This window comes from Rattus norvegicus, chromosome 10 (assembly GCF_036323735.1).
Source record: "Rattus norvegicus strain BN/NHsdMcwi chromosome 10, GRCr8, whole genome shotgun sequence".
Taxonomy (NCBI): Eukaryota; Metazoa; Chordata; class Mammalia; order Rodentia; family Muridae; genus Rattus; species Rattus norvegicus.
Window position 1 is genome coordinate 35,896,968 of NC_086028.1, and position 16,375 is coordinate 35,913,342.

Consider the following 16,375-nt stretch of genomic DNA (forward strand, 5'->3'; position numbering starts at 1 on the left):
ATTCTTAACCGCTGAGCACTTCTTCAGTCCTACTAATACCTCATAATAAAGCTCTTCTGAAGGGCACTTCGTGTCAGCTTCCTTTCCACGAACCTGCGACATCGTTTATTATTTACCTACCAAGCAGGTGTTCAGTTACTAGTGTCCACTCTCAGCTTCCAAGCAATCTGTGCATAAGAAGAGTCCCAGACAAACCGAAGAACTTCAAATCCCAGAATCCCTGGGTCTCAGAGTGGACTACATTTCCCAGAGGCCTCCTCAGTCATTACCCTCGAACCTCAAGTTCTGAGCCCCCGTGAGCCTTCGCGGATCATAGGGAGTCTGTGGCACCGCTAGAGACTCGGGGCCAAGGTCCTAAGACAGACTTCTCACAGGCGCGGAGGTTCAGAGCGTATGTGAGGTGCGGCGGGAGCCGGGGAAAAGGTGAGTGAAGGCTGGGTTCAGCTCAGAGGCCTCCTGCCAGTCCCCCTCCCCTGAGTGCGCGCTCCCAGTGGCCTCGGCCCTGGACTGCAAGTGACCTGCTCCCCACTGCCTGGGCAGCGCCAACCCAGGCTGTTTTCCGTGCAGCCCTCTTGTCCTGGGCTACTGGTCCCTTTTCTAATTTTTTTTTTTTCTGGAAGTTTATCCCTTGGCAGCAGCGGTGCAGTTGGGTGGCCAACGTGTAGGGGAGGAAGAACACTGTCCCTGCCCTGGATCAGATCCGAGAGGGTGAAACCGGATGCCCTCCCACTGTGGCCGCACTCCAGCTTGAATTTCCTATCTGAAGGGGCCGGAAAGTCCCAGCTGAGATGTTGTGAACAGTCTAAGGGTGTTCACTTTGGGGACTCAGTGAGTCCCCCTCTGTTATGGAGTACAGTGTCTCTTGAATCTTACTTCTGGAAATCCACGGACAAGAAGACTGGTGACCTGTCGATTTTGTGATGCCCACCCCTGGCTCCTGGTTCCCTCTCTAGAGGCAGAAGAGCCAGGCGCAGCTAATGGGACGCTTTCGGAGATGCTGCGTCTGACAGGTGCGAAGCAACATGTGCAACTCCTTTCTTCTTCCTCCCCTCAGATCCTCCTCCATCTTCACCCATCTTTAGAGGAAGAGCCTACAGAAAGAAGATGGCTCCTGAGCAAAGAGAAGGGGCCTCTCAGGTAAGCGGCTTGCCATTTCGCTTCTTAACAGAAGGAGGGGCTTTTGTTTGGTTTCCCTTCTGACAGTTATCCACACAGTTCAGCCTTCCCTAGGATTCAGAGCCCATGCTCTCCTTGGAGGAATTGGTTCTCTCCCCACGGGTGGTGGATTCTGTGTGTTCACAGTTCTAGTCTTCTGTATTTCTTGATAGACAGGCTGTCATTGTCTGGTGCCTACAATCTGGTGTGTGCCTACAAATTTCACAAGTAACATACCAAGTGCCCTGGGACAGAACACACATATAGACTTGAGAAAATTCCCTTTTCCCCCCCGTCCCTGCCTTCCTCACTCGTCTGCGTTTCTTTCTCTGCCCTTACCAAGATTGATTTTTATTTTCTCTTCTTGACAATCCCTACGTTGCTCACCAAGCCTTCTTCAGCCTATGGTGGTTGATTATTTTTCCATTTTACTTTATGGGTCTTATGTTTTGCTTGTTCAATTCCATTGAAGTTTTGTTTGTCATTATGCATGTATGTGTGTGTGTGTGTGTGATGTGTGCATACAAGTGTATATGTGTATACATGTGTCATGTGTTCGGATGGCCGCATCTGTGTGTGAGAATGTACATCTGCACATGGCTGTCGAAGCCTGAGGCTATAGGGTGACTTCTCCCACGGCTTCCCAGATCTTCTATGTTGAGTCAGAGTCTCTACCTCAAAGCTCATCGAGTCATCTGTCCCTCACAGGTGTCAGTGACATTTGAAGATGTGGCTGTGCTCTTTACTCGGGACGAGTGGAAGAAGCTGGATCTGTCTCAGAGAAGCCTGTACCGTGAGGTGATGCTGGAGAATTACAGCAACCTGGCCTCCATGGGTAAGTGTTCCCTGTGGGCATAGATTCAGAAATGAGATCTCAGTGACTTCTTCCCTGAATGAAGATTTCGTTGTGAAATGTTAGCAGAGTTTTGCCTTCAGGTCTCACAAATGTGTCCTTCTGAGTGAGTGTTGACACGTACTTCCCACAGCAGGCCTGGAACTGCCCATGTGCAGTGGAGAGGTTTTGACAGTGAGAACACCACTTCCCTTGTTATGGACAGACAGCAAAGGTTCACGGTCCAGGCTTCTCTCAGTCAGCAGTCATTTGATGCTTGCTTGGCTCATCTCTGCAGTGAGCTTTGCTCTATCTCTGGCTCCTCTTTCCCACTGCCGTAGCTAGAGGTTGGCATCACACTTTTTCTGCAAGGGGCTGTGCAGAATTTGAGCCTTAATTGATTTCTGCAACTTAAAGAGATTTTCTCAGTCCTCTGTGGTTGTCTGGCTTCTAGTTAATGAGTTCATTTTGTCTACAAGCAGGATTCCTGTTTACCAAACCAAAGGTGATCTCCCTGTTGCAGCAAGGAGAGGATCCCTGGCAGGTGGAGAAAGAGGGCCCCAGATACTTCTCTCTCGGTGAGTGCCTAGGCCTGGCGGTCTTTGCAGGCCCCAGTGTGGCAAATAAGGAGAGGGCGCAGCTTAGAGTGTGGGTTGAGAAATGTCTTCAGGTTCTCAGTCCGTGAGAGGTGGTCAGGGGCTGGGATGGAGCTCAGTGGTAAGGACACCGGCCTCACACACGTAACACCAATTCCCAGCGCACACACCCACACACACTCACATAGACACGCGCACACAGGCCGCACACTTGCACACACTCACCTATGAAACAAAGTAAACAAAACAACTCCATAAATTATTAGCAGATTAGGTAGGAGCAAGGGAAGGAAACTGAAATCCGGCCCAGCTCTGCTGTTCTCTCCTGATCATGTCTCGAATGAGTTTCCTGGGATCTTTTCTCTTGTTGGTTGTCTCTGAGGAGGGTTTCATTTTCAGAGCTCATTTCAGAAGGTTGGTATATTTAAGAGATGATAGCGAATTCACTCAGGTAGATGTTCAAAGTGTAAAAGGAAAGGAATCGCTGGGAAGGCTATGGAGGGACCTTGTAACAAGTTCCTCAGTGTTGTTTTAAGAGCTTTGTTCTGCACATGGGGCCTGCAAGCATCTGACCTGTGAATGGCCACTGTGGATTCTTGGGTAGCTCTCGGAAAGCTGGTTCTAATAAATGATTCAAAGGCCTCTTAGTTAAACAGCTGGAGAAACTGCAGTCTGTCCTTTTTCTAGCAGCCACCATCACAGTAATAAAGACAGCTCCAGAGAGTGACAAGGAGCCAGGCAGGATTCTGAGTGCTGTGAGATTAGGTTGAAAGAAAATTGTGAGCACAGAAAGAAGGGTTAGGAGGCAACAATGTATCCTTTAAAATGAACCTAGGAAAAGTATCTATATTTGCATACAATGTTTTAAATTGTTACAAAGGGCTGTTACATTCAGGAAGTGCTGTAACATGCACTATGGGGGATACATTCAAAGTGAGGCACAGCCTGGCAGCCTTAGAGAGCCCCTGCAAGAAAGAAGGTAAAGCTAGCGGGGTCTAGATGAAGGCCCTGCTTCTGGCATCTAGGGAGAGCCTGTGTGATGAGTTTGGGGTAACTGTGGTTTCCATTTCAAATGTACTGAAATGCTTGGATCCGGATCTCTGGTGGAGGATTCTCTGAGATAGATGGGTTGGAACTCACAGGCGAGGTCAGCACCCTTGGACCCTTGATCTGACCAGCGGGAGGGATCCTGGGAAACTGTTTTTGCAAGATGGTTAAGAGAAAAGACTTTGTGAGCCAGACCTGAAGTGACCTGAAGAGAGGCTCCAGAGAGGTGTTGCCACGGTGATAGAAACTTGAGGCTGATGAACTGGGGAAGATCCCTCACTGGTGATTCAAGACACCCACTGTGGGCTTCAGCTTGCTTAGCCCTTCATAAATGCTGAGCAAGCTCTGTGCTAGGTCACCGTGAAATGGAAGTAGATGGGATGGAACAGGGTCCTGCTCTTGTGGAGTGATTGATGCCGTGAGGGGAGTAACGAAACCAAGCACCCACAGCCAGCCATGTGCAAAAGTCTAATGAAGACTAGTAGAAAATGACACATAGTGCTCTGAGAGTGCAGGGCAGAAGCCACTGGAGTCAGTGTCGTGTGTGTGTGTGGGTACGGGTGACACTTGAGTGTCACAAGCTTAGGGAGTGATAACTGAAAGAGCCAGCATTGACCTCGGAGAAAGGAAGAGAGGCCAGGAGACATTGGCAGGAGCAGATTTCCCTGGTGCCCATCACTTGGTTTGACCTGAGGATTTGAGAGTCTGAGGAGTCAAGAGCACCCTGGAGCTGGGTCAGGGAGCCTGAGGGCAAGAAGGGGAGAGGAGCTAGGGCAGATCTGAGCCCTCAGATCAGTCAGTGAGCCTTGGCCAAGAGAAGAGCCACGTGACACACCACCCTGTCCTCTCAAAGTCCTTGTATTATATGAGAGCCTTCTCTAGTCTAAAGCGAGAGATCCTGAGGCAGCAGCCACCATTGCCTTTTACATCCTTAATTATGTAGAAGCTGCCAGATGCCACCCCAGAGTAGGCAGAACACAGGTAATTAGGATTCCTGCAGGGAGGGAAATTAGCCCAAGCAGAGTGAGCCTGCAGTTAGAGCTGTCCTGAGAGAGGCTAGAAGACTTGATGAAATGGTCACTTGCCTTCCTCACTTGCCTGGGAGACCTGAGTGGATGACTGAGGAGTGAAATATCAAATGGAGTCACTTCCTGCTCCACTCTGTACAGGGTGGGGTGGAGTGAGGGTGTTGACTGTGCAGCCCAGGCTGACTTTGACTCTAGATTTCTCCTACTTCAATGCCCTGAGCACTAGGATTATACGTGTGCCTCTCTGTTCCTCTTGAGGAATGGCTGTTCTTTCTTTCTCTCAAACGTGAACTTGAGGTGGGAGGCCTGTGGTGTGCCTGGACTCCAGTACCCCTTCTCAGCAGGGGCTCACAGCCCACAGTATAGTGTAAGAACCTGAATGTTTGCACCCAAGATCATGATGTCAAGCAGAACCCAATTCTGAACCTGCAAAGTTATTTTTCCCTTCAAAACTAAAACAATAAAGCAGGGCTCAGTTCTTTAGTGCATTGGCTGCTTTTATAGAGATCCTGAGTTGAGTTCCCAGCACCCACATAACCATTTATAACTCCAGTTCTAGGCTTCTGATGCCCTTCTTTGATCTCTGTGTGCCTCAGCGATACACGTGGTACACATGCAGGCAAAACACCCTTACACATAAAAATGAGTAACTTTTTTTTAAAAAGTAAAACCAGCCTTTGTTGTCCCTGAGTTTGTAAGTTTTAAACTGGAGGTGAAAGGCCATGGCTCCAAGAGTCTCTGTGTCTTACTTTGGGACTCTTGCTTAAGAACTGGTCCAAAGTCTAAGCAGTGAGACTGTGCTTTTCCTGCGTAGCTAGACTACTTGTGTATCAAATAGATTTGGCTCCTGTCCAAATGCAGAAATAATTTTCAATTCCAGAAATGGTCTAGTAATCCCATCTCCAGCAAGAAATTCCCCTCACCCCCGTGTCTTTCTCTTTTACTGTCTTTAATGTCAAAATCCACTGAGAGTCTGCTGAACCATGTGGGGTTGACAGCCATCTGCTGGCCCATCAGTGAAGCCTCTGGGGTTGTATCTGTTCAGAGGAAGGGCAGCTCTTCCTGAGTTTACACAGGTGCTACTGCAGGGGTTAGCCACACCCTTAAAACTAGTGCCCTCCATCCCATGGGGCACAAGGCAGAGTCCTCACTGTGGTGGTTGCTCTTATCTCCTGTTCTGCCTGAAGGCTTTTGTGCCTGACTTTCTCTGTCTGTGCCTTCTCTTTTTCTCGATGGCCAAGAGCTCTTGTGGTTACCTTGCTGTGTTTCACAGGCTTCTGCCCAGGTGCCACTTTGTGGAACAGGCTCTGGTCATCTAGAACAGGGTCCCTTTCTCCACGCTCTTCGTCTCAGCAGACTGTTCCTTCCACACGATCACTGCATGCCATATGTGCACATGATCTCTCTCTTCCTCTGCACCTGTGCGTGGAGGCAGCTTGTTCCTTATTTCTGTTTTCCAGTGCTGGCCAGAGTAGGCTTCTGGTTATGGAGAGAATATAGGAATAACTTGCATGAAATGAAAAGCCCTCCCTACATAGCAAAAGCCAAATGAGCCGGTGAGTAGTACAATATTAGAGAATTTCCACAGATGCCTCTACTCAGAGCAGTTCAGTTTACTTGTGGTTATGATCTATCACAAGGGTGAGCCTACCTGCAGACAGTAGTGTAGCTTGGGTAGGGTTGTGTGAGAAGTGTTGACACGCTTATGAATGAAGTGATTGATGGCGGGATTGCTTTAGGCTTAGCTTTTTGGAAGGGAAGTAAGCGTTCATAGTGATGTGGTAGAGACAGGTTTGACATGGCCCTGCTCCCTCTGAGATACGAAGACTGATGCTTCTTTCAACCTATGTAACCTGTGGCTGACCCTTTAAGATCCTGTCTTGAGTGTCAGACAACTCTAGCCAGCGCTCACAGCCGGTCTAACCTGCACCCTCACTCTCCAAGGAAATCTTGATGGCTCTCTGTGCTCGTATTACCCACTTTTGCATTTTTGTTGTAGCAATGCTCACAGTGTAGCACGATTTCTTCTGTTTTGAATACAAGATCTCACTCTAGTCCTGGCTGGACTGGAACTTACTGTGTAGCACAGGCTGGCCTTAAACTACTACCACGTCTGCATAGACTCCCAAGTGCTGAGATTGTAAGCACGAACCACCATGCCCATCCATGACTACCTGCTGATTTCTTTATAACGATAAACTTACTAAACCTCACCAATGCCTAGGGAGAAGTCTGGGTATTTATTTTTTATTTGATAAATAAATAGAATGAGGAATCAATGCTTTTTGAAGTAGTAAGGGGTGCTTTATGTGTTGAGGCAGGGGTTAGTTCTTATAGGAAACCATACCAGAGAGATGAGAATCTCAGGTCAGAGGAACAGTGAGTTTATCGCAATGATCCCTCTAAAATAAGATCCTGAACTTGGATTAGTGATGGCTGTTAGAGACGGTTTACTGGTGGGATGTAAGAGAATTTGATGGCTGTCTGCCTGTGTATGCAGGGAATAAGAGATTGAAAGATGAAAATAAAAATTTTTGGAAAAGCTACTAAAAAGTTTACAGGGTCAATCTAAACAGAATCAGAAAAGGCCTTGACAAGTAAGTTGCTTTGGGCTCCAGAGCTGGTTCTGTGGCTAAGAGTGCCTGCTGCTCCTGCAGAGACCTGGAGTTTGACTCCTAGTACCTTCACTGAGTGGCTTACATCCAGTCATAACTCCAGCTCCAGCAGTCCAGTGCCCTCTTCTGGCATCTGTAAGTAGCATACTCACATGACCATGCACACATGGGCACAAAAATCTTTTAAAAATAAAATAAATTGCTTCAGTAAAATAGTGTATAAGAATGGTTTGCCAGAGGCAGAGGTGCTGAGAGACTGCAGACAAGCAAGTACAGCACTGCACAAGATGCAGGCCACTGAATTTAGAGACGAAGGAAGGCACTGCCTGGGTAGCAGTGAAAGGATTCCTAGGTAAAGGCAGTGGCCTATTCCTCCAACAAGGCCCCACCTCTTCTCTATGAGTCCCACCACCTCTATGATCCTGTTGGGTTGGGAAGCCATTGATGATCCCATTACTACCCTAAACCAGGTGACTTGTGCCAGCTGGATATACCGGGACTTGCTCAAAACTGTTAATAGGTTCACTGGCGGGTAAGAACAAACAAAAGAAAAAAATATCACTAGCAAGCAGCAAATACCCAGCTACCTACATTAGTGGTGTCTGTAGCTGTGCCAGGTGGCTCCCCCCAGGAGAACACTTCAGGTATGAGCAGGCTGATTTCAAAAAGAACATATTAAATGCTCTCTTTAGAAGAGTTACCATGGTGTCACTTACAGCAGTGGAAACCCTGACTAAGACAGTGGGTACGTGTGTGTTTATGTTCTCTGTGTATATCTGTACACGGATGCTGGAAAGGAACATCAGATATTTTCTTCATTTGCTCCCCATCTTCTTTTGAGATGAGGTTTCTCACTGAACTTAGGCCTTGCCGCTTTGGGTGGAGCAGCTGGCTAACAGGATCCAGGGCTCCTCCTGATTCAGCTCTCCGGCACTGGGATTAAGTCCAGCGCACTCTGCTTTTTACCATTGTCTGCAGGATTGACTCAGGTCCTCACGCTCTTAGAGCAAGCCTTTATTGACTGAGTTAAGGCGACTGCGGCTGTGAAGAAACACCGTGGCCAAAGCAGCGTAACAAGGAAAGGATTACACAGCTTACACTTCCACAGCACAGTTCATCATCAAAGGACATCAGGACAGGAACTCAAGCTGGGTAGGAACGCGGAGGCAGGAGCTGATGCAGACGCCACAGACGATGGGGCTTAGTAGCTTGGGCCTCATGGCTGGCTTAACCTGTTTTTTTTTTTAATAAAATCTAGGATCAGCCCAGGAATGGCACCACTCAGTGGGCTAGCTAGGCCCTTCCCCATCAATCACTAAGTCAAAAAATGCCCTACAGGTGTGCCTATGACATTTTACGGAAGCATTTTCTTCCTTCCTTCCTTCCTTCCTTCCTTCCTTCCTTCCTTCCTTTTCTATCTTTTTTTTTTGTTGTTGTTTCTTTTTAAATTAAGTTTTTTGTTTTTTTTTGTTTTTTTTTTTTTGTTTGTTTTTTCGGAGCTGGGGATCGAACCCAGGGCCTTGCATTTGCTAGGCAAGCGCTCTACCACTGAGCTAAATCCCCAACCCCAAATTAAGTTATTTATTTACTTTACACACCAATCAAAGCTTCTCTTCCCTGCTTTCCTACAAGTCCCTCCCTCTGACCCCCACCACCACCATCACAATCTACCTTACCTACCCTTCTCCGAAGAGGGGAGGCCTCCCATGGTTATCAACCAGGCTTGGCATATCAAGTTACAGTAAGACTAGGTACATCTTCTATTGAAGCTAGAATAGGCAGCCCAATTAGGGGAAAGGGTCCTAAAGGCAGGTGACAGAGTTTGAGATAACTCTTGCCCACATGAAGACCAAGCTTCACAGCTGTTACTTAAATGCAGAGGGCCTAGGTCAGTCTCTTGCATGCTCTGTGTTGGCAGTTTGGTCTCTGTGTGTACCTTTGGGCCCAGGTTAGTTGGTTCTGTGGGTTTTCTTGTGGTGCTCCTTCAATCCCTCCTCCCCATCCTCCACAGGATTTCTCCAGCTCTGCTTACTGTTTGGCTGTGGGTCCCTGCATCTGTTTCCATCAGTTGCTGGGTGAAGCCAGATGTGGTAGCACATGCCTATATTCCCAGTACTCAGAAGGTAGAGGCAGGAGGATTGCTATAAGTTCCAAGTCAGCTTAATCTGTCATTTTAGGCTATATAGTAAGACTCCATATCAAAACAGAAGTGATATATATAGAGAGATGTATGTATGTATGAGATTTGAGAGAGGTAGAACACGCTGATCTGCTTGTTATATGTAGAGAGGTACAGAATAATAAATCAGTATGTCAGAAGTGGTCACCTGAAATCCCAGCTCTCAGGAGGTCATGAGTTCAGGGAGGCTGGAGATTGATAGTCTGTCTAAGAAAATAGGTAATGCTGGCTGGAGAAATGGACCATGTATATGTAGAGTCAAGCAAGGATTCTCATAAGTAAACTTTTGAATTGAATCTGAAGATGTTGTTGGCAGGAAACAATGAGGGCAAACTTAGCAGGTAACAATGTAGGTGACTCTCATGACTTCTCTGGGTTCTAGATAATACATTTTCCAACTCCTCATCCCCATTTAATCACTGTCTTGAAATGGGTTTACTTTATTTTTTCTTCACTCTACTACTTCTGTTCCCGTCAATCGTGTTTCTATATGAACTCTTGGATTCCACCACACACCAAGACTCTATTTAAATAGCATTAGTATTTATTCACTCTACATATCTAGTCTCAATAGTTAATTTTTATATCACATCTTTGCTTTGTTTTTTCCCTTTCTAGGATTGAAGTGCAGTCATAGAACCACTAAGTCAACTCAAACACAAGACTCTTCATTTCAGGAACTGATTGTAAGAAAATCTAAAAGAACCTTTGCCTTCGAACCTTTGAACATGAAGTCAGAAAATCTTTTCATACATGAAGGCAAATTAGAGGAAAAGTGGGATAAGAATACTTTGACTGTAGAAAGAAGCCATAAAAACAATGAATTTAGCCCAAAGTCCCATAGAGAAAAACGGTCCTCAGAATGTAAAAAGCAGATATCTTATTTATCTAACCCACCAGGAATCACACCGGATAAACGCTATAAATGTAGCATGTGTGAGAAAACCTTCATTAACACCTCATCTCTTCGCAAACATGAGAAAAACCATAGTGGAGAGAAATTATTTAAATGTAAAGAATGTTCAAAAGCCTTCAGCCAAAGTTCAGCCCTTATTCAACATCAAATAACTCACACTGGAGAGAAGCCTTACGTATGTAAAGAATGTGGGAAGGCCTTCACTCTCAGTACGTCCCTGTATAAACATCTCAGAACCCACACTGTGGAGAAATCCTACAGATGTAAGGAATGTGGTAAATCCTTTGGCCAAAGGTCAGGTCTTTTTATACACCAGAAGATCCATGCCCGAGAAAACCCTCATAGATATAACCCAGGAAGGAAGGCATCCGCTTCCCTCTCTGGATGCCAGAGAGCTCATTCCAGGAAGAAGACCTACTTGTGTAATGAATGTGGCAACACCTTCAAGTCTAGCTCCTCCCTCCGTTACCATCAGAGAATCCACACCGGAGAGAAACCTTTCAGATGTAGCGAATGCGGCAGAGCCTTCAGTCAGAGCGCATCACTTATTCAGCACGAAAGAATCCACACGGGAGAAAAGCCCTACAGGTGTGGCGAGTGTGGGAAAGGCTTCACTTCTATCTCAAGACTCAATAGACACCGGATAATTCATACAGGAGAGAAATTGTATAATTGCAATGAGTGTGGCAAAGCCTTAAGTTCCCACTCAACTCTTATTATTCACGAACGAATCCACACTGGAGAGAAACCGTGTAAATGTAAAGTTTGTGGGAAAGCCTTCAGACAGAGTTCAGCTCTGATCCAACATCAGAGAATGCACACTGGGGAAAGACCCTATAAATGTAATGAGTGCGGGAAAACATTCAGGTGTAACTCATCCCTAAGTAACCACCAGCGAATCCACACTGGAGAGAAACCTTATCAATGTATAGAATGTGGGATGTCGTTTGGACAAAGTTCTGCTCTTATTCAGCACCGAAGGATTCACACGGGAGAGAAACCGTTTAAATGTAACACATGCGGAAAGACCTTTAGGCAGAGCTCCTCACGTATAGCACATCAGCGAATTCATACTGGGGAGAAACCCTACGAATGTAACACGTGTGGGAAACTTTTCAACTATAGGTCATCCCTTACCAATCATTATAAAATCCATGTGGATGAGGACCCTTAAAAAGTAAATTTGCATGTAAAAAAGCCTTAAACCAAAGCTCTTCAGAGAATGGGCTTGAGAGCTGTAATAAACATACTATGGCGTCCCTGTAGTCATTTAGTTACTGTCAACTAAATTCCATGGATAAATCCTGTGTAACAGGTAGGAGTGAAATATTCATGCCTGTCCAACACTTTAAAAAAATTGCTTGAAATCCGGTGGTTATGTGTAGTCCTGGCTACCGGGGACCCTGAGGATTGCTTGACTCCACAAGTTTGAAGAGCAAATGTTATGGAGCTTTCCATCTCAGAAGATTAGTGACCTGAAATGAAGAATTCACAGCTGAAGGCCTTGACTTCAGGTATTTGGAAAATGGTGCTTTTCTCTCTGCAACAGTGTGTGCTAGATACAATTGTAATCATAGGCATCTAAGTGAACAGAGGAGTGGGATGGACTTAGCAAAACACAAAACTCTACTGTTGTGATACTTTTATACTATTTTAATAATATCCAAAAGGGATCAACACATTTAAAAAAAAAAGCCGAAATAAAAGATTTAAATGAACTGTAATCTACCTCTTAGTCTCTGGAATTTATCCTTTTCTTGACCTGATTTCAAATGTGTGTGGATTTTATTTATTTACTTATTTATTTACTTATTTCATGATATGTGTATGTATATGCATATGTATATGTATATGTAGCTGGCTTCAGACACACCAGAAGAGGGCATCAGATTCCATCACAGATGGTTGTGAGCCACCATGTGGTTGCTGAGATTGAACGCAGGACCTCAGGAAGAGCAGTCAGTGCTCTTAACCATTGAGCCATCTCTCCAGCCCATGTGTGGATATTATTAAAAATGAAGAATGAAAAGCTGGTTTCCTTGTATCATTGTGAATTGGAGATAGTCTACTTAGTTATTAATTCTATTCCCAGAGCTTTTTGTTGTTGCTATTGTTTTGATTGCTTCAAAGTCATTTATTCCTAAATTCTACCTTTTACCTGTGTGCTGTCATATAGGTCATGTGTTAAATACAAAAATAAGCAATTGTGGGAAGCTGAAGAAATGCCTCAGTGGTTAAGAGTGCTCTGCAGTTCCAAGTGACCCAACCTCAGCTCCCAGTACCCATAGCAGGTGGCTCACAAATGCCCCTACCTCCTGGAAGCTCTGACGTCTTTAGTCCTCACAGACAACTGCACATATTACATATTCATGGATGGATGGATAGATGGATGGATGGATGGATGGATGGATAGATGGGTGGGTGGATGGGTAGATGGATGGATAGGTGAATGGATGGATGGATGGATAGAAAGATAGATAGACAGACAGACAGACAGACAGACAGAATAGTTTACAATCTTAAAAAATGGAGTGGGAAATAAACTCAAAATTACTAAGTATAAAAATTTTTAACCACACATAAAAGTCCATATCAGAAGACTTTGGCAAATCTAACACCTATAGGAAAATGCTGAAGATCTTAGTGTTATTTAGAGATGCTTGTGTACCCCCCAAATTTATAGGTTAAAATGCTAGGTTGCAGGGTGATAAAATCAGGAAATGGGGCTCTTGAAAAGATTACTAGACCATTTGAATTAGCATCTCTTTAATGGAGGTAGTGTTGTGAAATATTAAACACTTTCAGCCATCTTTCAGACACCACAAGAAGATGCCTTTGGAAGATGTTTTCACCAGACAGCAAACCATCAGCCCTTAAACGTTGCATTTACCAATATGAATACCTTTATTAACATCAGTGAATTTAGAATTACCTAGAGGACACAACTCTGGTCTGGCTTTCAGGATGTTTCTAGGGAGGTCTAGCTGTGGGGCAAAGAACCACCCTATATGTGAGTGGGATCATTCCATGGACAAGTCCTGGACTGAAAAAAGCCAGCTAAATACTAGAACTTTTCTGTTTTCAGATCCATTAAGATTTGAGGAAACAGCCTCATACTAGTACAACCACAACCTACTCCTACTCTCCCTTTCCAGGTGTGATCTAGATCTGTGCTAATTGTAACTATAGTGCCATAGATATGTATGAATGTATGTCTATGTGTGTGTGTGTGTGTGTGTGTGTGTGTGTGTGTGTGTGTATGTGTGTGTGTGTGTGTGTACCTATATGTATGCAGATATATGTATATATGTGTGTCATTACGCACCCTGCTGGCAGTCCTCAGAGTGTAGGAAGTCTTAGAAGGGGGTCTAATAGCGGGACTTTCTCGGACCTGCCAGCAGGGTGCGTAATGACAAACAGCTCTCCAACAGTTTAAAGCTTAGGCCTTTTGCTAGGTCAGCCTCCCAGCTAGTTCATCTAACTTAACCTGACTATCTTGCCAGTGACCCACTGTATGGCTAGCTCTATACCTTTCTTTGCTCAGCTCTGGTCCATCTGAGTGTCTCTCCCCTCTCCCGCCCCCGACCCCCAATCTCCCACTTCTCTCACTGCATCATTCTCTCTGCCCAGAAGTTCTGCCCTCCACTTCCTGCACAAGCTGTTGGCCATCAGCTCTTTAAAACAACCAGTCAGCATCAAGACAACCTCTGATACAATTCTAGATTGCCTTTAGGCAGGCGAGGAAGGACAAATATTTACAAAATAGGAAATCCAGTGATGACCAAAAAATCCTGCCAGCGCTTAGCTCTCTGCCAGTACAGAATTGACAATTGAAAATACAGAGACACACGTTCATACAAAAATTTTTTAAAAGGTTATCCTAATGGAGATTATTTACATAATGTCCTTGAATACCCTAAGCTAGGGGAAGGAAACATTTTGCTCCTGATTCTCCTTGGAGGCATTCCTCCCAGAGGAATAAACCAAGGTCCAAAGGAGCAGAATTTGTAGGCTAAATATAGGGAAGTTTATATTATATCCAGACTATATGTCCAGTTCAGTTGGATGTGACATCCTCTTCTGGCCTCTGTAGCAGCCACACACATGTGGCATACAGTCGCACATATACACATAAATAAAAAGAATAAAATCTTAATTCTCAGCATGGAGCAACATTTATACTCACAGATTTTGTTTTTGTTTTCTATTTCTCCCAACATATTTTTATAATTATTTGGGAATTTCAAATAATGCACCCTAATCACACTCACTTCCTATTCTTCCCAGGTCTACCCTCTCACCCTTGTGCCTGCTGCTCACCCACCCACCCCCTCCAAAAGAAAGAAAGAAAAAGAAGAGAAAAATACACCAAGCCCAACTTGTGTTGCCCATATACTCATTAAAGCATGGCCAAATTCCCAGTGGCCAGCCCCCTAAAAAACAAAAAAACAAAAAACGTGCCTTTCCCCAGAAGCCATCAACTGTGAAGATCTACACCTCAGCTTTCCACCACACTTTCTAAGGACTTTCTTCAATAGCTTGCTGTCTGGATTGGCGGGCAGCAGAAAGAGAAAGTCACTGGAACTGGCTTGAGCTTTTGAAACCTCAAAGTCCACCCCTAGTGGCACAACTTTCTCTAACAAGGCAACACCTGCTGCAACAAGGCCACAGATCCTATTCTTTTCAAATAAGGCCACTCCCTATCAGCCTATGGGGGCCATTTTCATTCATACTATTACAAGGCCACACCTACTAGTCCTTCTCAAACACTGCCACTCAGATATATGAGGCTAGAAGGAAATTTTTATCCCAAACACCACACACAATTCTAGCAAGTAATACAAAAGTATCCAGAATTTCTGTCTCATGTCAATAGTAACATCGATGTCAGAATCATGTTCCTTAAGAAGGAAGGGAAATGCTGAGCATGGGGCGCATAACTGCAATCCCTGCATGTAGGAGGCAGAGGCAGGAGGACCCTGGGTTCATGACCTTTCTAAGATACCCAATGAGAGAGAGAGAGAGAGAGAGAGAGAGAGAGAGAGAGAGAGAGAGAGAGAGGAAGAAGAAGAAGAGGAGGAGGAGGAGAAGGAGGGAGGAGAGGGGAGAAGAGAAGAGAAGAGAAGAGAAGAGAAGAGAAGAGGATTTAGAAAGGTTACTTGAATCTTAAATTTCCTTCACTATTGTATACTGGCACAAGAACTGAAGAAGCTCAGAGAGCCCAGGAAGTAAGTATGCTCATTATATATTTCTAAATATACTCATTTTTATTGACTGTTTCTACTACGGAGTTCCTACAGTAAGGACCATTCTTGAGAACTCAAAGAAAAACATGGAACTAGGCAGAGTCTTATCTATCCATCTCACATTACATAAATCCTGCTAGATAGACATTTTGTTAATTTCCCATCTTTGAAAATGTGATGAGGGTTAGTATTTAAATCTGCTTCAGGCCCTCTCATGTTCACTAAGATAAACCATTGAGGAAACATATTCTATTCTGTTCTCTTAGCAACACCATTTTGTCGGGGAAAAGAACTGCAACCTTTTCAAGGGAAGCGAATGATTCAAGGTCTAAGATTTCCCCCTTAATGTTTCCAACATCCAAATAAAGCCTTCAATTTGGTGGAAGTCTTATCCATCTGTCTGACCATCAGCCTGCCCTGACTGGATGAGATTATGCCAACATTTCCCATCCACAAGTGGCTTGCAGTCCTTATAAGAGGTGTCTTGGTTTGGGTTTTATTGCTGTGAAGAGACACCAAGACCACGGTGACTATTATAAAGAAAAACATTTAACTAGGACAGGCTTACCATTTCCCAGGTGTAGTCCATCATCATCATGGCTGAAAGCATGGTAGTGTGCAGGCAGACATGATGCTTGAAGAGCTGAGAGCTCTACATCTTGAGCCACAGGCAGCAAGGAGAGACTGTCTCACTGGACATGTCTTGAGCATATATGAGAGCTCAAAGTCTAACTCCACAGTGACACACTTCCTCCAACAAG

General features: G+C 44.9%; 1 protein-coding gene across 3 annotated transcripts; it reads left to right on the top strand.

Annotated features, from left to right (window-relative positions):
• Positions 1-249: 249 nt before the first annotated feature.
• Zfp354a (zinc finger protein 354A) lies at positions 250-12,096 on the top strand. Of its 3 annotated transcripts, none has more exons than XM_008767660.4 (5): positions 250-423; positions 1,055-1,137; positions 1,864-1,990; positions 2,470-2,565; positions 10,071-12,092. In XM_008767660.4, the coding sequence occupies exons 2-5, from the start codon at positions 1,105-1,107 to the stop codon at positions 11,540-11,542; spliced, it is 1,728 nt and encodes a 575-aa protein (XP_008765882.1). In that variant the 5' UTR covers positions 250-423; positions 1,055-1,104; the 3' UTR covers positions 11,543-12,092. The 3 variants fall into 3 exon arrangements, with proteins under 3 accessions (XP_008765882.1, XP_038941118.1, NP_434685.1); NM_052798.3 differs by having other exon boundaries at positions 296-423; positions 2,467-2,565; positions 10,071-12,096; XM_039085190.2 differs by lacking the exon at positions 2,470-2,565.
• Positions 12,097-16,375: the final 4,279 nt, after the last annotated feature.